Raw genomic sequence first — 19,285 nt, 5'->3', positions numbered from 1 at the left:
CCCTTCCTTGCACTCTTCTTTTTCTTCACACGTCATCGGAAGACGGTGCAATTCATCTCTATGCTCCTATGTTGACTTGGGGTGGAGGACAAGTGAGCTTCCGTTTTGTTGCAGTGAGAACGCGCAGAAAACCTTAAGAAGGCTGCCGCTCGGGAACCTAACAGCAGCGCCGCCAAAGGCCTGCTTAAGAATCTTGTTGGCCGCAACAATTATCCCCGCCGGCACCGCCAGATGCAAGACTTCAACAACCTCGGACAGCCCAGGCACACGGACATAACGAGCATTCCATCGAATAGCAGCTGGTAAGCATACCATTGACAAAAAATCCTGCAGGCGATGGTACTCGCGCGAAAAGAGCTTTGGTAACGACGGCCATGGGTGCCGGTGGATCTCGCCGTCTTCGTTCCGATGCAATAAGCGGGGTGATCTGGGGGATCGAGAGACCGGAGGGGCAAAGCTTGGCGTACGCGCGATGGCGGTTCCGCAGGACCCGACGCAGACGTCGTGCATTTGGCGACTCGGATACTGTCATTACTATATAACGAACGAACTCATCAAAATTTTATTGGATATGTTTTATATTTAAAATATTTGTCTAATGGTCAGTGGTGATTTACAAATCCATTTATTTGGGTTCGAAATCCTATTTCATATATTTTGATACCCAGAATATTGTTGATTTGAAGATGATTTACCGGACCGATTCATCAAATATTGAACGTTTGAAATCTTGTCTAATATAATCTATACCTAAAATATCGATCAGATTACTAACCCAGTTCGAAACCTCAATTCATCAAAGGTTATCAGATCACCACAAGTTCTTGTGAAGAAACAAAAAAAAAAAAAAGAGTGTAACATCATATATAATCATGCTAATTACATATTACCTATTATAATTAGTGACCTTTTGTATTCCAATATTTACATTTTAAAAAGTTATATTTACATTTTTCATTCCAATATTTACGCTTTAAAGCTATATTTGCAACCATATAATAACAAAAGTGAAACATCTAAGTCCATTTACCTTAATGACATCAATTTTACCAACGAAAACAAGAAAATAAAGGGCAAACGAATAATTTTAACGTTTGATGGCAAGCGACATCGGTGCTAGTGGACGACGACACCGCTAGTGTTAACATCGACGTAGTTTCCTGGCCACCTCCGACGATAATAAGGTATGCTCTCATCACAACGCCACTTGCCTCCACGAGGAGCCTGTTGCTAACCTCATCGGCGCCTGCCTTGCACTGCTCTGCATCTGTATTGGCATCGACGCAGATGGTGACTGCCTAGTTACCAACCCATTGGGCAAATCCTAGCCTCGACTCGAAGCTGGGGTCGTTGGAGCTCTTGTCGATCCCCTTGCTACTACGTTAATTTCAGCACCACCTCTTGCCAAGCAGCCCTTTCGTCACCTACTCCACATTGCTTTGCCTCTGCATCAATGCTGATGTAGTTATAGAGCGACAATTATATCAGCATCGATATAGATGGTAGTGGCCATCACAATGTCTACGACAAAGATAGTGGTTGCCTCGTAGTTGACTCATTGGCAGATCTCATCCTCGACCCTAAGTTGGGGTCATCAGAGCTCCTATCGCTCCCCTCATTGTCATGCCAATTATGACACCACCTCTTGCCGAACAGCCCTTTTGCTGCTCATCCCATGCCGCTTTGCATTTGCATTGATGCTCGACAAGGACGGGTGACAAAAAGGCTGCTCGACGAGAGGTGGTGTCGGAACTGACGCGACAGCGGGGGGAGCGGTAGGAGCTCTGATGACGCCAACTTCAAGTCGAGGTAAGATCCACCCAACAAGTCAGTGGTGAGACAACCACCATCTTCGCTATAGGTGCTACAGTGGCTACCACTATTTACATTGTATTGACGTAGTTGTCGCTCGGTAACTGTATCAGTATCGACGCAACGCAGATGCAAAGCGGCAAGGGACGGGTGATGATGAGGTCGATAGCGTAATCCAGAGCGTTGATTCGAATGCTACACCGCATCTGATACGACTCGCATGCAATTTCTAGGATGCCCCGACGCCATGTGCTGTACGGCTGATGCTACGATGAGCACTATCGACATGGTTGTCACCATTTCCATTGCTTCAAGTTCATCATATTAGTCTGAGCGCCACGTTGCTTAGTCGTCCGCAACGCAGTACTAATACATAGTAACTGTTTGGATCGCGTGGTTGGATGCTTCTGATTCCAACTCCCGGAGGAGGAGAGAATCCCAGCGAGAGCTTGCTCTCCTAGTGGGCGTTCTAATCTCATGCATATATATATATATATATATATATATATATATATATATATATATATATATATATATATATATATATATATATATATATATATATACGACGTGGGTGTTTTGGATCAAGTGGCCAAGTGGGCACTTCATTATAGGACCGTGGAATCAGTCTAATGCACCCCAAACGAAGTAACATGTGCAATTGTTGGCTGCTTAGCCATTTTTTAGAGAGAGAGAGAGAGAGAGAGAGAGAGAGAGAGAGAGAGAGAGAGAGAGAGAGAGAGAGAGAGAGTGCATGGTGCCATGGTTTAGGATCACATTAGCCATTCCATAGCCTTCTATAAGCTAAGCACATGGATTGGAAAACATAAAAAAAATATTGGGTCTTTCTATATCTTTTAAACACATCAAGGTTTCATGGCACAGCGACATCGAACAATGTTATATATATATATATATATATATCTTTCTCACACATCTCATCAGAATCTTTTAAGTTCTTATGATGGATGTGAGATTAAATCTTATTATCTCCCCTATTTAAAGACTTGAGGTCAATGCTCACATGTATATATATATATATATATATATATATATATATATATATATATATATATATATATATATATATATATATATATATATATATATATATAGTTCAGCTCATGTTATGTACATAGTTCAGCTCATGTCACGATATTATTTAGGCTCGTACAACTGTGCAGTCCTCATGGATGATTTGTTTGAGTTTGTTCATGTCATTGCTTAATTTGATGGATGAAAGCTAATACATCATCAACAACATCTCTTTCTTTTTGTCCATATATGATTTGTTTCTACCTACAAGACAATTTCATACTACATAATAAAAGAATGATCATTAAATATCATTTCTAGGTTTTCCGTAAATCCATAGGCTAATGCATCATCAATTCATTCATGGTATGAAACACAAGTGATGACTTCGTAGGTGACTCCACACAACTTCCATCTTCCTGTCCACCACACCAACATCTCCATGAAACAAGAGAGCTAAGAGCCATGAAACAAGGTTAAGTTGGCTAAATAGACACATTGGGAGGTCTCCTCCTCCGGACACTGAACAAGGAAAAGAGACAGCTTTTCCTGTTGAGAAATCCTCCAAGCTAATACAACAAAAGCTACAAGTTAGAATCCCCCCAGAAGAAAAATCTAAGACACAGGGATGGTGTAGATTTGAGCATGACAAATCCACCCCCTCCTTCCTATATGCTCTCTCTGCCTCTCAAGTTGCGTATGGAGAAGTGTCCCTTCTGATATGTCAGCTTCTTCTACCTATAATATATCCCCGTCATCTGTTTCTCTTTCTCTCTCGTCATATCTCTTCTACAGTGTCAGTCTCCTCTTGTTAGGTTTAGAGAAGAGCCTTGCTGCTCTCTTCTTTCTCTTGGTTAAGGCTCCTTTTCTGCCCTCCTGCCACCTGATCTCTGTCCCATGCTTCCAGATCTAAAAGAACAAGAAACCTATCCTCTCAGAAGACGCATGGAACTTGGCATTGGGTGCAACACCATCAAATCCTAATCCTGCTGCTGCTGCTATCTGGACACATGTACGACTATCTCTGGAAACGGATGGAGAACGACCACGGTGACCTCGGCGACATAGTCCGAGCAGGCGGCCGAATCGGGCCACAGAACATGGAGATCGAGCCGGCCGTCGAGCGGGAGCTTCCTACCGAGGCCGTTGCCTTTCACACCAGAACCGAAAGCCCTACCGACAGCTTCGGCCATCCTTTGGTCGATCTCCGTGACTCTCTACTCGGTCGGAACACAGGTACGGAGTTCTTTGATGGGGCAGAAGCGATGCTGGCGCCGTCCAAGATGGCCATGGAGAGCAGCAGCGACCCTGGAGGAGGTGGGAGGTTTATCTTAGCTCGGAAGGTACTATCAGGCAAGCAGGAGGTCGAGATATCCTGCAGTATCTTCTCGAGCAAGCCTTCCCTGTCCTCACCCGGGGAGATGTTGCAGTTGAGCGGCGGCTCCACAGCCGGCCCCATGGATCACGGCGATGATGTACAGATCTGGTCTCCTCGGAGTAGTCAAGAGATCAAACGCAGGTTCGAGATCCACAAGTACTCATCTAGCCTTCCTGTCATGGGCGAGATCTAACATCTTAAGCATTTCTTTCCTTCTTTAGTAGGTAAGTTATATGAGTCTTGATTTTGTCTTCGGAAGATCTATTCAAAATCTTGGTGTCGATCATCTTATGGATTTGCTCCCCAGAATCTTTCTAGTCTTCCGGTAGTAGGTGAGCACATTCAGACTAGGTTAGTGGATTTTGATGGAAATGCGAGGAGCTTTCTTGTTTGAACTGACCGATTGAAGAGCTGATGGAAATCTAAGGATCCGAGCCATCAGAAGGAGATGGTCTCTTTTCCTCTTTTGTAGCACCACCCGCAGATCAAGTGGTACAGATCTTGGCTAAAAAGAGTTAACAAAGACAAACACCTACAGATTCCCGGGAAACTCTTCATGTCTCATCGTAGCATGCAAGCACAATATTTCCCCCTTCATTCTGGAAAAACATGATCATCCTGTGTCTTTCGTCTCCTGGAGCTCAACATTAACTATTAGGATTTCCTTTTCTTTCTTCCTGTGTGTGCGATTGTGCTCGGAGTTAACTAGACTTGTTTATGTCACAGAAAAAGCCAGGCAAAGAAGGTGGTGTGTGTTCCAGCGCCGGTGGCTGCCAGCAGCCGGCCGAGCAGCGAGGCTGTTCCATCCGATCTATGGGCTTGGAGGAAGTATGGTCAGAAACCGATCAAGGGTTCTCCTTATCCAAGGTAAATTCTTTTCATCATTATATATGTGCACAAATGTTTTGATTCCTTTGCTAATTGCAAAGGCACATTTCGTTACTTGGTAAAGCCACATTACTTGCTCACTGCATAAAGAAAGAATAAGGAACAAGGAGAAGCTGCTTCTATCATTTGATACGATGCTAAGTAATATAAGGTATGATGCTTCTTCACGAGGGAGCACTGACCATTTTGGCTCTTCCTTCAGACCAGTAGCTACGTAAAACCTAATATGAATACACGTGAACTAAAAGATCGATTTCAACTAGTTGACTTTCTGAATTTGTACATAAACAAACGTTGTCTCATCTCTCAGCAAACACCAAGTATTAGGTTGTTCTTCTTCCTTTTCCGGCTTGTGTTGAACATCTATAATGCTGAATGCGAATTGTTATTGCCCCCTCCGTTGCTTTCTGTTTTGGTCATTAATGTCTCTAGAGCAACGCTGATATCAAAAGCAGCAGTCTTTTGAACTCAGAAAGAGGTAAGGATTTAGTCTTCATCTTATCGATCACCATCGTGATCAAGTATGATAAGAATACTGTAATCTCTTAACGAGTACTCGGAGCTTTTTTCCTTGTAAAAGCTGCTGAATTCCATGAGCATATATATCAGGGGCTATTACAGATGTAGCAGTTCAAAAGGATGCTCGGCGAGGAAGCAAGTGGAGCGCAGCCGGACTGATCCTAACATATTGGTCATCACCTACACATCCGAGCACAACCACCCGTGGCCTACACAACGCAATGCGCTTGCCGGAACCGCAAGATCGCATCAATCCAAGAATGGCCCCAAGTGCTCCAGCGATCAGGGTGTGCTAAAGTCACCCACAGCTCCGAAGGAGGACCCCATGGAACGTCCGGTGAAGCATGAAGTTGCTGAGATGGAGAAGGCAATCGAACCAGCTGCTGAGGACGACGAATTCCACCAAAGCCACACGCGGATGCTCCCGGAAGAGGACCAGCCGGACGACTTCTTCGAAGATCTGTCGGAGTTGGAGACGGACCCCTTGAGCCTCATCTTCTCCTCCGAGGGATTCATGGAAAGTAAGCCGGATGAAGAGAGGGCGAACAAGGCCTTGGACCCGTTCAGCACGTTTGACTGGGCAGGCAGCTCGTGAAAGGAAAGAAAATGACTATCATAACAGGATCTTATATCAGCAAAGACCTCAGCAGGAGAAAGATGAGAGAGAATAAGGAGCCATTCTTGATCCTACACGGTTCAAGCCCCGAACCTTTTCATGAACTCACAAGGTTGATTGAACATGGCAGCGTGAGGATGACTCTCTTGTGTTTCCTACACATGGTTTTAGTTGTTTAACCGAACAGTCTAGAGATCAGGATTGTAGAAGAAGAAGAGGAGGGGTTGTCATTACCCGCAAGTTTGGGATGTGACAGAAAGCTGATGAGCAACAGAAGCTAGAAACAGTTGCGCCAAGTACAGATGCGCTTGACGTGACCGAGGATGTCGAGATAAAATATATGAATGGCTTTTCTCCTCTCTCACTCCTCTCTCTTTCCCTCTCTTTCTCGGCCACGGCTTTTCCCAAGTGCGCTAAATAGTTCACCTCTGCTGAGAACAGTAGTCCAGGTTGCTCGAGTACGAACGCCTGGACACAAAGAAGAAGAGCTCGAGGAGGCGTAGCAGGAGCTTTAACTTCTTCGACTGTTCCCACATCATGTCATGAAATATGATAAAAATGATTCGGGACTCGAAGACGAACAGAATGTGTCACGGAGCTCCTCCGCTTTCACGGCGTGGTGGTTCTCATACAGCAGGTGAGAGGGAAGGCAAATGTTATAATGATGTGATTAATTTCAGCTATTTCTTTGAAGTTGACTACACAAAGCATCCCGTGCATCATGTACATGAAGAATATATTCTTCATGTACATTCACCACCAGCTCGACATTATGATACTTTTAATGGCTCACAGCGATGGCTTACAGGACCACTCACCTACCCAACTTATCAGATAATAATTCATCGCCGTCAATCTGCAGCTTATCAGATCATCCTAATTGCTGATATCGTTGATGACATATTAAGATGATATCATTTTTCAATCATATATGCTTGAATTCGAAATCTAATCGTTTAGGATCAAGAAAATATGTCAGAATCGTAAACTTTACGATACAACAATTTTTCGATTGCAATGATCATAAATGATTCATGACATAATTTTTTATTCTAATGGTTACTTGGGAGAAAAGAAAAGAGGAAGCAATCAGTTACAGGCTATCAAGAAAAGACAAAAGGGAGTTATTGCAACAAACCTCGTTCCACTACACCACACCGCACCAGTGAGCACCGGCGGGGCTCGCCGGCGGCCTCGTGTCGTCGGAGCCGGCGTTAAAGACGGGGTTTCGCCGTGGGTCTGCCAATGGGTGTTCGTGAAAGTACGTCGTCATAGATGTGTTTGATTCAGGAGGAGGATGGGAAGTTAGCGTTCCCCCAAGCCAAATATCCCTGATTCACGCCTCTCCCCCTCGTCGATCGATATCCCTCAGCTTTCTGGTTGGAATCAGAATTTGAGGAGGAATCTTGGGTTTTGGAGTGTTGAATTAGGGTTCGAGAAGAGATCGATGGCGGCCAAGGAGGAGGACGTGAAGTACGAGAGCGACGAGGAGGAAGGGGAGGGTTCCGACGGGCGAGGGAAAGTCTAAGGGGCATGGCTGGATGCGACGACGAGTCAAGGCGGCGCGGAGGTTTATGATGACGAAGAGGAATGCTACGAGGAGGAGGAGAAGAAGCGGTGGAAGGCGAAGTTGGAATCGTGCTGTTGTGGCAGTGGGCGGAAGCCCCGGCGAGGGAGATGGACAGAAGTTTGGTAGGAAGCTAGAGGAAATTAAGGACAAGAATCAGGTGGACGATGAAGATAAGAAGAGATGCACGATGATCGATCGGTTCCAGGAGAATGGCAGAGGACGCCACAGGTGATTTTTTCTTTAATGTGTAAAAACAAATAACAAAACATTTATTTTTGTGCTTAGTCTGTAGGTGTCTATTTTCCAGCAGTATCTACTAATATGCTTCACGAACACCATTTCATTTTCGCAAATGTCGAGCTTTTTAGTCACCATTGTGGTACATTAGCGATCAAGACATAGTTGGAAGAACAACATTGGGTTACAGGTTAGCGGAATTCTCTTATTGAATAATCTATATATATGAGTCGAGATTTGACCTGAGAAAGGAATCCCTTAAATCCTTGATATAGCAGTAAACGCTAAGTACTGTTCTATAGTTTTATGTTGATAGCTTCAGGAAATATGTTTGACTAAGTGTCATCCTTGGGTTGCTTTCCAAAAGTGGTCTAATTCAGTGACATTGGGTGCCATGTTTTATGCTTTTTTCTATAATTACTTTGTTTACTTGTTATTCTATATCCTAGGAGAGATTGCAAAGGACCATTAGCAGCAGTTTCCATTATCTTGCTCTCAAGTCCTTTATGAAATATATGGAATCCTACATAGGACATGATCATAAACAAAAGTTTACTTGTTATTGTGGTTCCATTTACAGTTGTTTGTAAGTGGTTGATTTTTTTTGTTTGCTTGATTCTACTTTTTCTGCCAATGCTTGTTTATGCTTCTATTATGCAACAAGGTCTTGAATTGGGTGAAATATCATCCTGAATCGGATGATGTTTCTTGAGTTTTATACTCTCATCTCTTGACATCTTTTGAAGGCACTTTTTAACTATTCATAGTCTCATCTTCTCTGCTTCTCATCTTGGAGGTATCCTCTGTCTTGCCTGGCATTTGCACTGTTGAATCATATTTCCTCTGATCATGAGTCTTTATTTAATAACCACTATCTAGGCATATGTTTGGTAGGCGCAAATTGCGGGACCCAAATTGCGGCACGATGGACTTAAAGAATGAATCTGCATGAAACACATAACAGTGAGGTATTTAAATTCCATGCTGATTTTTTTTTTGAACAATCTATGATGAGGTTTAGGTTCTTAGATATGCATGATGTGTTTGTCTCCTAAAAAGACACATTTCTAGGCATCGTTCTAGAGGTCGTGGTAGTGCCAAAAGCTGGGGTGCTGAAGGTTGTCATATTAGAGGAAACTGACACCGCATGATAAGTATCTATCTTGATGATGGAAACATAACAAATTGTGCTCCATAGACTGTTAAGAGGGAGGAGATCTAAGTGCTATGAGCCTATTTCAAAGAGCACAAGAGACATTCCTGCAACTCAATGCAAAGAGTCATTGATGGATTTCACTTTTATTGTTAATCACATGTATTCATTCTGTGGGATATGCCGCATAAGGGATACTTTGTTCTTCTTGCATTACTTGTCAGCTCACCTGTAAACCATCAAGAGCCAGCATCAGATGATGATATCAGGAGACAGTCTCCTCAAGCTGCAAGCGTGCAATCAGACCATGTTCTTCCATAGAAGAATACATTTGCTTCAAGCGTCAATTCTGTGTCACCCTCAATTTACCCCTTTGGGTCATCCAATCAAGACACAACCTTGACCCAGAAAAGGGCTGTGCAAACTGGAAGTACCAACAAGGCCATTTCTTGATTGAGAGGGATGGAAGAAAATGCTATTACATCCCAGTCTAACTCATCGATGGGATATGGTTGGCCATGATAGGTTGTATATGGACGATTCCCTGGATCCGGCTGCAGGGATGACTGCAACTAACTCTAGTCTCCAGCCTTTAGGATCTTTATTGCCATTAAAAAAAAATATTCAGTCTGCTAGTTGTAGGGTTCAAGTGAGGGGCTTAAGTACTGCAGGACCTCCAGATAGTCCCTTCAGAATCACCAATTAGCCAAGTTGGAAGAGTTGCCAATATCTCAAGTTGGAAGAGTTGCAGGACCTCATCTGCCAATTCATCTCAAGTTGGAGAAACTGATTCACCTCCAGGTTCAAGTAAATCAAACAACTCACTGGGGTGGAAAAGCTAGGATTAGCAACCAAGCAAGTGGAGCTCAGGTGATTGGAGCAACTGGAGATATGGGCCTTGCCTATGGTGATCAAAACTTTCCTGGCACTCCAGCACATTTACCAGGTCAGTGTTGTCGTTATGAGACTGCCATATCTTTCATCTTTATTTTTCTTCTGATGCAGTTACTTGACATGGAATTGCACTAGTTGTTAAAATTTTATATGCTGATTGATGCTTTCTATCTACAATTTTTTGTTAAATATTGTTCCGTCCGATTGTATTTTCTTATTTATTTCACAGTTACGCAACTTGAGGGTCAGCATCCTTGACTGTTGGGGTTTCTGCTATGAGAATTGCTCTTCCGGGACATGTAGCTCAGTCGCAACTTGGTTTTAGCAATTCTGAAATCACTTGGTATGAATTTATATTGTAATCGGCCAATACATTCATGTGGTTTCATTCTTCATCGTCTAAACTTACATATTCCTGAAATAAATCTTTTGAGAAATTTATTGTGCAGAACATTTGTTAATACTACGTTCACTGCTTGGACAAGGTGATCCTATGTTCCAGGCTGTGGTGGAGGCTCGTCCAAATGATACGGTGGGTGGGGAAGCTTTTCTTTTAAGAGTTCCGAAGCAATAGCCGAGATCAATCTGCAGTGGCGTTCTACTCCTTTTTTTGGTTTCTTTGTTGCTATGACTGTTGCTTGTTGAGTGGAACATTATGTTGTTTGAGTCTGCACACATTAACTTGTGCTCTTTTGGTTAGCTAATATGACTGCAGTCACAACCTTGCCTGCCTTAACAGTACTTGTGACGCTCGTACTGAAGAAGGTTTGTCTGAACTTGTGCAGGACAGTTCCGTCAGCCTTGGGCTTTAGATTTAGAGTTGCCATGCCTCTGCAGCGAACACGGGCCTCGTTGGTTGTACGGACCAGCTCGAGGCCATCAGAACACTTGCTCGCTCGGCGGAAGAGTGGCGCACCGATGTTGTCGGTTGCGTGGACTCGGGCCAGGCCCAATTACTTCCGCGTTACAATGCGGCCGCGAGTCCACAGCCACACATGTAGCGTGCCTCCGCAAACCTTACGGATGTAAGCGGTGGAAACTTGAGGTCCATACGCCTCTTCTCTCTCCCTGTATCGCTTGAGCGAGTGCCGAGGATGCAGCTTCTTCAAACCCCTCCCAGTGGACTTGCCATCTCAACACAGTCTCCCCGACCCAGAAGCGGTTCTACTCACTGTCATATTTTCCACCTTCCCGACTCTGACTCTTGATGTGCTTACGTTGCATCCTGTTCTTGTGATAGGTGCGAATTCCTTGAAAGCCCACCGGCTTTCCTCCACGCTCAGGTGTTCCTCCTCGGTTCGCGTCCACCGACGCTTTGTACGGCCTCCTAGCCTCCCAAGAGCTTCTTCCGTTGAAGGTGCTGTCTCCTTACATCGCTTCGATTCCGTACCGTTTCGTGGATATGCTTTCTTTGTTCTATAGATTTCCCCTTACAGCCAGCGCGTCAGTGGAATCAGTGGACGCAGCCAAGAAGGAAGTTCTGGTGGCCTTGTCCCAAATTATCGATCCAGATTTCGGCACGGATATTGTATCGTGTGGTTTTGTGAAGGATTTGTTCGTTGATGAAGCTTTGAAAGAGGTAATTCTGGGCATAGACTTTGTCTGCTCAATGTAACGTGACTGGATAAAGTCAACAGAGTATGTTTATCCTGTCTCTCAGGTTTCATTCCGGTTGGAGCTAACCACGCCCGCATGTCCAATCAAAGACATGGTAAGGGAGACTTTGCACCTGTCAGCTATTCATGAACCTCTTGATTTTTTCTCTCAATTGTCCGCATTTTTTAAGCAATGAACCTGCTTGATTTGAATTCCTCCAGGACAATGCCATCACGTTACACTTCGGCCATGCACTCTTACTGTTGTATTCATGACTGATTCCCGCCTGAACTTAACATCTCACTTGCTCTGATATAGTTGTGGCATATCTAGCGCTTTTTTTCTTTTTGTGTTTCTGGGAGCATCCATTATACATCTTCCATGAACCTGTATTAACTAGTTCTAAAAGGAGCATTGTTTCTGGCGGGAGATAGTGAATTATTAGTCAAATATTGCTATTTGTGCTTTCACAAAATGCTTTTACTTGAGTTGTTTGGCAGATAATTTAATGTTGATATACTAATATGTTTTTCAACTCTTGCATTTCGCTATTGTCACATTGTCACATGTTTGTTTTAGTATAACCTTACTGGCAATCCTTAGAAATTTACTCTGAATTTTGCCATAAAACCTCAATTCAGATGCATTTGTGTCATATTGTTAGTCTGACAATGCTTCTTTCAAGAATGTGTCTGATACTTTGATAATTGACCAGTTTGAACAACGGGCAAATGAGGTTGTTGGAGCACTTCCTTGGGTTAAAAAGGTCAACGTGACAATGTCAGCACAACCCGCCAAACCGGTTTTTGCAGGAGAGCTGCCCAAGGGATTACAAAGAATCTCAAACATTGTAGCTGTCTCCAGTTGCAAGGCAAAAAATTTCAGCACCTGGTTATTTTCCGCATTAACATGATCTTGAATAAACTTTGCATCACATCAGTTTATACAAACATTAATTTTACCGGAGACCTCATCCGTACATAGATGGTACTACTTGTTATATATACTATAGTAGACATATTTTTGTTGCTCTTAGGTGACATTTCTAACTTCTATGTACAGGGTGGTGTTGGGAAGTCTACTGTGGCTGTAAACCTTGCTTACACATTAGTTGGAATGGGAGCTAGAGTTGGCATATTTGATGCTGATGTTTATGGTCCGAGTTTACCAACAATGGTTTCACCAGAAAATCGGTTGCTAGAAATGGTACATGTCATCTGCCTCATCATAAGACTTCTGACTCTAGAAAATACACTGATGGTCATGAAACAGCTGGTCTTTATAGAACCCTGAAACAAGAACTATACTTCCAACTGAGTTCATGGGCGTCAAGTTGGTTTCTTTTGGTTTTGCTGGCCAAGGGCGTGCAATAATGCGTGGTCCAATGGTTTCAGGGGTCATCAATCAACTACTCACTACTGCTGAATGGTATGCAATACTTTTTTATACAACAAAAGAGAAATATCTGTTAATTCTTTTACTTTTCATATTTATAATTAGATTATTGAAGTTTATTTTGCCAAAATTGTTAATGATTAAACATTACTGTTTACAAGGGCACTAAATTAAGCTTATTTCATTGTTTAACAGTGCAATGGTTCATGAGATCAACTCTTCTGAAATGCATATTTTAGTTGAAATATTGCTTTAAAATTTGATGGTTTCACATGTCTATGGTTCTTTGTTAAAGCATTTTGATCTCTCCAGGTAGAAATCATCATCCATCTTTTAAAGTTATTGATACCATGGATGGTTATGAGAGGAAAGTCTAAAATGCTAATAGTAAACAGGGTCTACTATTTTGAAATGGATAAAGTTCATCATGACCAATTTCACCTTCTGGAGGTATATGATCACATGCAGGTAATTCTGATTGATTTTAGCCAAAATAAGAATCAGCTCTGCCTCCTGTTGAATTTGGTGCATCCTATACCTCTGCACGTTGTACTATATGACCCATTAGAACTCGAACTGTATATCATTCCATTTGGACTTTTGGAACCTATACATATTGTTTCCTGCTTATTCCTTTCAGAGTAACTTATCTTGTAGTAAAAAAGTCTATAGGTAAGAAACCATCAGAAGTAGCTAACATTATCAGTCTATCCTGCTTGTCAAGCAAGAAAAGGATATTTGAACTTTTTCAATAAATCAACAGTTTCAGTACATGGGGTTCCTTTTCCATGATCATTTCCTTAATTAGGTATAGTTCATCTTGATCTACTTGAGCATACAATAAAGTTTTAAGTCCATGGCGAGTCTATTTTGTGCTTCCTATTGAATACATCACAGTTTGATTGTGGACTGTCAAGATCATCATACTGGAGCCTTGCCCTTTTACATTTGGAAACAGATATAAGTATCATTTTTTTAAATATTTTTGGTTAGTTTTCATATGCTTCAAAATAATCATTTTCCATTTGGGCCCCATAAATTTGATGGTAGCTAGAGAAAGATTATACTTTGTGCTTCAGACCTAGCTAAATACTTATTTTACATATCAAAATCATAACCATGTTAAGGTTCCTTTCCCTCCTGTGGTGACCTACTCATGGTTAATTGTAGTACTTTCTGGTATTATTCTTTTCATAGTCACCATTAAAGCTTTACCCTTAAAAAAGAGAAAACATCATGCTTCTTTGGGTGGAGCAATTTTGTAGAATTTGGCATTCTAATGTTTGCACCATACAGGGGAGAGTTAGACTATCTTGTTATTGATATGCCTCCTGGGACTGGTGATATTCAGCTCACCTTATGTCAGGTAGCCTTTCACACCACTAATCATGAAGTAGACATGTTTAATCAATCCCATTATTTTCTTCCATGCAACTCAGGTTCAATTTCTCTCAGGTTGCTCCATTAACAGCAGCTGTGATTGTTACCACCCCACAGAAGTTAGCATTTATTGATGTTGCAAAAGGAGTTCGTATGTTTTCAAAACTTAAGGTGATTTGTTAAGCATGTCTATGGGACCTTGGTTACTCAGAAAGAGATAGAGGGATTCGATAGTCTTAGTGTTCTGATAGTCAGCCTGATCAATTATCATTGATGCTTGATTCCATGCTACACTATTGGTGTTCAGAATTCAAATCTCTGCTTAATTTCAATTATGGCTAGATCATACTATTTTGATAATTTTTATAAATGTTTGTTTTTGAAGGTTCCATGCATAGCTGTGGTTGAGAACATGTGCTACTTTGATGCTGACAGCAAACGATATTACCCATTTGGAAAAGGTTCGGGTTCTCAGGCATGTGACAAACCGATGATTGGTGTTTTCTTTCTCCCCCCACCCCATCCTTTCTTGAGAACTGATTCTTGTTTTGGTGTGGTCTATTTTATCTTTTTCCTACAGGTTGTTCAACAGTTTGGGATACCATATCTCTTTGATCTTCCAATTAGGCCAACTGTATGTGTTTCATTAAGACCCTAACTTAGTTCTGTGAATTCTCAGAAAGTACAGTCATTTATAAGAATGATATGTATGTTTAAGTTTCATACTTAAAGGCATTGTGAAGCTTCAAGTGACTTATCTAGTACTAGTTTTCTCAGACAGTCATGCATGTTTTTAGATATAGCATTTTATGTATTTACACATCAATGAAGCATTGCTGGGAATTAAGCCTTAGGATTATTCGCGTTACCCATGGGTGAGTTACAAACAAAAGTAGAATTGGAGCACACAGGAATACATTATCACAATATCATGGATTTGATTTTTATGACTTGGTGATCTAAGGCCTCCTCTCAAGGAATGAAATGTCATTTCCATTGGCTTTGTTTTCTAACTTCATCTTCCCAAATCAAGTGCACTATTTGTTCTCCCAAGTCCTTAAAGCCCTTCTGTTTTCCTGTTTTGTTTGCATGATTTGTATGGGAACTATAGAGATGATGCTATCCGGTTTACTTGAGTCAAATTAACCTAAACTATTGCTGAAACCCAAATACTTTAAGATCTGAAACCCAACACAAGCAACGTTTTGCTGTGTGAGTTAATCATAGGATAATGAGAGACATCACTATACCAGAAAGTTGTAAAAATATACCAATGATACCTTAAAGTTGGATAACCATGTACCTTGGTGAATTACCATCTTTTTGGTTTATAATTGTTACAAATACAAAAGTGATGTTTTTGTCCTTTCTGACATACTAAGATGATTGAACCTTATATCATTTTTTTTTTGTTTGACATTCATATGAAATAGACTTTCACCTTTAGATGGCACTTGTTAGATATCGGAAAGTTGTATAAATATGAGGATATACATATTGGATGTGCATAATGCCCAGAAAATGTTGGTAAGACTGGGAATGTTCATCAATGACATGTTTAATAATCACCTCAGACAGAAGATAACTATGTTTATATTTGAATCTTGATTATCGACAGTTAATACCAAAAATGCTTGTATAGTTGATTTTCTACATCGATCTCGAGTCTTGTCGGTCCGTTCAATACTTAACTTTCTGTTGAAAAAGAAGGGTATTACAGTCCTAGATTTTTTTTTTCTAGCTGTCGGCATCTGGAGATAGTGGAACACCCGAAGTAGTGGCTGACCCTCAAGGTGAAGTAGCCAAGACATTCCAAGATCTCGGTGTATGTGTGGTGCAACAGTGTGCCAAAATTCGCCAACAAGGTGATTCATGATTCAGTAGACAGCTTCAAATTAAATTGTTATGTTATACAATGACTCGGAAAGCCTTTTTTTTTTCATCGAAATTTACTTGTGAATTATAAATCAACATTCCACTTTTAAAGACTGTTAAAAGTCACAATTTTTAGTATTACTGAGAGTTGTGATGTGCATAACCATGAAAAGCAATCAACTTTAAACTGTACTACTGAAGTTTGCCAAACCTTTCTATATTACCTTGTACTTTCTGCTGACAGACTAAGACTCTATTATTCTTTATTTGTGGTGATATTGTTATTCAACCATCACGTGTGTTCTTCGAGTGATTTTTTTTATCAGTTGTCGTAATTTATTATCCTGTACTCCAGTGAGTGTCCCAAGATGTTGTCATAAACAAGTGGTTAGCAGTGCATGACTAAAGTTGATCGCGTTCTGAAAGTATCAACCGTACAAGTATGACCTACACAACAAAAAATCTATGTATTTCTCAATTTATTGCCACTTTAGACAACTGCCATTTTTATTTATTTATCTGCTTGTTCATGTAAAGAACTGACAAATAAAGAACATTTTGTCTTGATACAAGTGAATGGAATATCAGGACCATCAGCAGCCAGCTATAGCCCTTTTTCACTGTTTGCATAGAGGTTGTTCTTCTATAAATTATTATGACATAATGTTTTCCCTTTTTCAGTCTCAACAGCAGTATCGTATGATAAATCTATCAGAGCTATCAAAGTGAAAGTGCCTGATTCCGATGAAGAATTTTTACTTCACCCTGCTACAGTTAGGAGGAATGACCGCTCAGCCCAAAGTGTCGTACGTGTAGCATATTTGTGACTATATTGTTTCTTTGTTTCTGAGTTATTGCAACATTTTATTGTACTATCTACTTGGTATTCAATTTAGTCCATAGAAACTATTTGAATTTTCACACAGATTTTGGACCAGCTTGCTCCTTTCCACTGCTGTGAGATTATTTATGATTTGCTTGATAACAAACTCCCTGTGAATCTGCATGACTCAATGATTTGCTATTATATATGAAGCATCCTTTTATTTTACTATTTATCTAGAGATAGAACAGACTCAAAAGTAACCGCCACCAGAAAGTATAAATTGAACAAAATGCGTACCACTAAATGCTGGTTAACTGAACAATATGATGTGCATATTCCTATATGTTAGGTCTTGAATATAACCTTGTTTCTATTTATTTACAAAGTCGTTTTTCTGATACATACATATGCATATTAATATTTCGGTATGTTGAAATGAAATGTTGGCTTCTTTTAGCTTTTCTGAAAAAAGAAAGAAAATGCTTATTTGTCGTAAATATTGAAACTCTAAATACAGGATGAGTGGACTGGAGAGCAAAAATTACAATACGGTGATGTTGCAGAAGATATTGAGCCTGAAGATATTCGACCCATGGGGAACTATGCTGTTTCAATAACATGGCCTGATGGATTCAACCAGGTAACTAGGGCTCAAATTTTATTTTGGTTCTCTAGTATCTGATGAACCATTTGCATGACAGAAGCATGATTAACCACCTATCGGGTGTGTCACTTCATATTTTTGGACTTTGCTTTACTTAAGCATGGTGATTTGCATTAGATGTGCCTGTAGCATGGTTTTCTAAAAACTTTGGACTATATGTCTTGCACAGTGGACATTGATAACTCATATCTAGAAATAACAGAAATGTCTAATTTGACATTCAATGTTAGGTGATTTGGTTATCCTAGTATATGTCATAATATTAGGGAAGATCTTCCTTCATAAGTAGCCTGTCAATCAAATGACATGATCGCAACTTTGGACTTGTATTAATTGATCTCCATGTCCTCTACATTTATTCTGGAGTGGCAGTGCCCTCCTTTTTGCTCAAAATGGAAATATCAACTAGATTTGATATAATCGGCAAGGGGTCCTATGGTCAAAGAATTTCTAATGGTAAAACGATTTATTTCTGAAGATCGACTAAATTTGAGAAGGAAAAAGATATTGCATTAGAGTAAATGGTCTTACTGTCAGACCGATGGTCCTATTGCATGTGAGGACATTGAAGCCAAGATGGAATGGTATGATCAATTTTAGTTGATCCATTCTGTTTTCCTAGCAGATTGCTCCTTACGATCAATTGGAAACCATGGAACGCCTGGTTGATGTTCCAGAACCGACAAGGGCTGCAGGCATTAGTGCCGTTTGAAGCTGTCACGGCAGATGGTGGTGGTAAGGGGCATTGCATGATGAGCACCGGTCTCACTCAATCTGCCAAGCTTGTGGGGGCTTCACCTGGGAGCTGATTTCGGCAGGATGCATGAAGAAATGGCTTATGTCGGCATTGTTTTGTCACCAGACGAACAGTTCCAAATGTTGTGGGATATATGTATATTTATAAAAGATCTACTGCCTCACCATTCTTGCATCTTTTTACGGCAGTCTTTGGATGGAGTCTTGAAAGCTGCCTCATCTTGCTAATTCTTGATATCGTTCAACTGAGCCTGCTTATTCTCGTTGGCATTTATGTGCTCAACACATTTTACTTAGAACAAGTCTTTTGTTTTGTTTTTGTTGTTTCACAGGAATGGAAAGAGAGAAAAAATAATGATAATTAAATGATAGTATAAAAAATTTTGGATAAGTATCAAGCAGTCATGATGTGGAAAATGAATTATTGATTCTTCTTCCTTTTATGATGATTCATTATAATCTTCTGGATGTTTTTTTTCTTTCGATCACATTCTTAGTTGAACACTTTTTTCCATACAGAGATAATATTTAAGATGTTTAATTAAAGTACATTCCATCGAAACCTGCAGTGCTCGATTACGATTAGAACGTACTGCCACGGTGAGCGCCGCGCCGTCTTCCGTCGATCCATTTTGGCCGCCAAGCAGAGTTAGTGCTCCACGAGAAGACGAGTGGATAAACATATGGTCTG

The 19,285-nt window shown here is 40.9% G+C and overlaps 2 protein-coding genes across 3 annotated transcripts; both read left to right on the top strand.

Annotated features, from left to right (window-relative positions):
• Window positions 1-3,557: 3,557 nt before the first annotated feature.
• LOC103996813 (probable WRKY transcription factor 35) lies at window positions 3,558-6,544 on the top strand. The gene is made up of 3 exons (XM_009417825.3): window positions 3,558-4,366; window positions 4,952-5,092; window positions 5,723-6,544. The coding sequence occupies exons 1-3, from the start codon at window positions 3,858-3,860 to the stop codon at window positions 6,225-6,227; spliced, it is 1,155 nt and encodes a 384-aa protein (XP_009416100.2). The 5' UTR covers window positions 3,558-3,857; the 3' UTR covers window positions 6,228-6,544.
• An 855-nt stretch (window positions 6,545-7,399) lies between these two features.
• On the top strand, window positions 7,400-18,769 carry LOC103996812 (fe-S cluster assembly factor HCF101, chloroplastic). 2 transcript variants are annotated; one of them, XM_065168183.1, is made up of 19 exons: window positions 7,400-8,046; window positions 9,433-10,154; window positions 10,332-10,445; window positions 10,552-10,634; window positions 10,888-11,263; window positions 11,343-11,459; window positions 11,539-11,681; window positions 11,763-11,813; window positions 12,414-12,569; window positions 12,761-12,904; window positions 12,984-13,126; window positions 14,390-14,459; window positions 14,549-14,644; window positions 14,859-14,948; window positions 15,054-15,107; window positions 16,215-16,338; window positions 17,030-17,154; window positions 17,692-17,814; window positions 18,464-18,769. In XM_065168183.1, the coding sequence occupies exons 5-19, from the start codon at window positions 11,197-11,199 to the stop codon at window positions 18,548-18,550; spliced, it is 1,590 nt and encodes a 529-aa protein (XP_065024255.1). In that variant the 5' UTR covers window positions 7,400-8,046; window positions 9,433-10,154; window positions 10,332-10,445; window positions 10,552-10,634; window positions 10,888-11,196; the 3' UTR covers window positions 18,551-18,769. The 2 variants fall into 2 exon arrangements, with proteins under 2 accessions (XP_065024255.1, XP_065024254.1); XM_065168182.1 differs by lacking the exon at window positions 7,400-8,046 and having other exon boundaries at window positions 9,248-10,154.
• Window positions 18,770-19,285: the final 516 nt, after the last annotated feature.

This window comes from Musa acuminata, chromosome BXJ3-9 (genome assembly GCF_036884655.1).
Source record: "Musa acuminata AAA Group cultivar baxijiao chromosome BXJ3-9, Cavendish_Baxijiao_AAA, whole genome shotgun sequence".
Lineage (NCBI taxonomy): Eukaryota > Viridiplantae > Streptophyta > Magnoliopsida > Zingiberales > Musaceae > Musa > Musa acuminata.
This window is presented reverse-complemented; position numbering and strand designations above follow the sequence as displayed.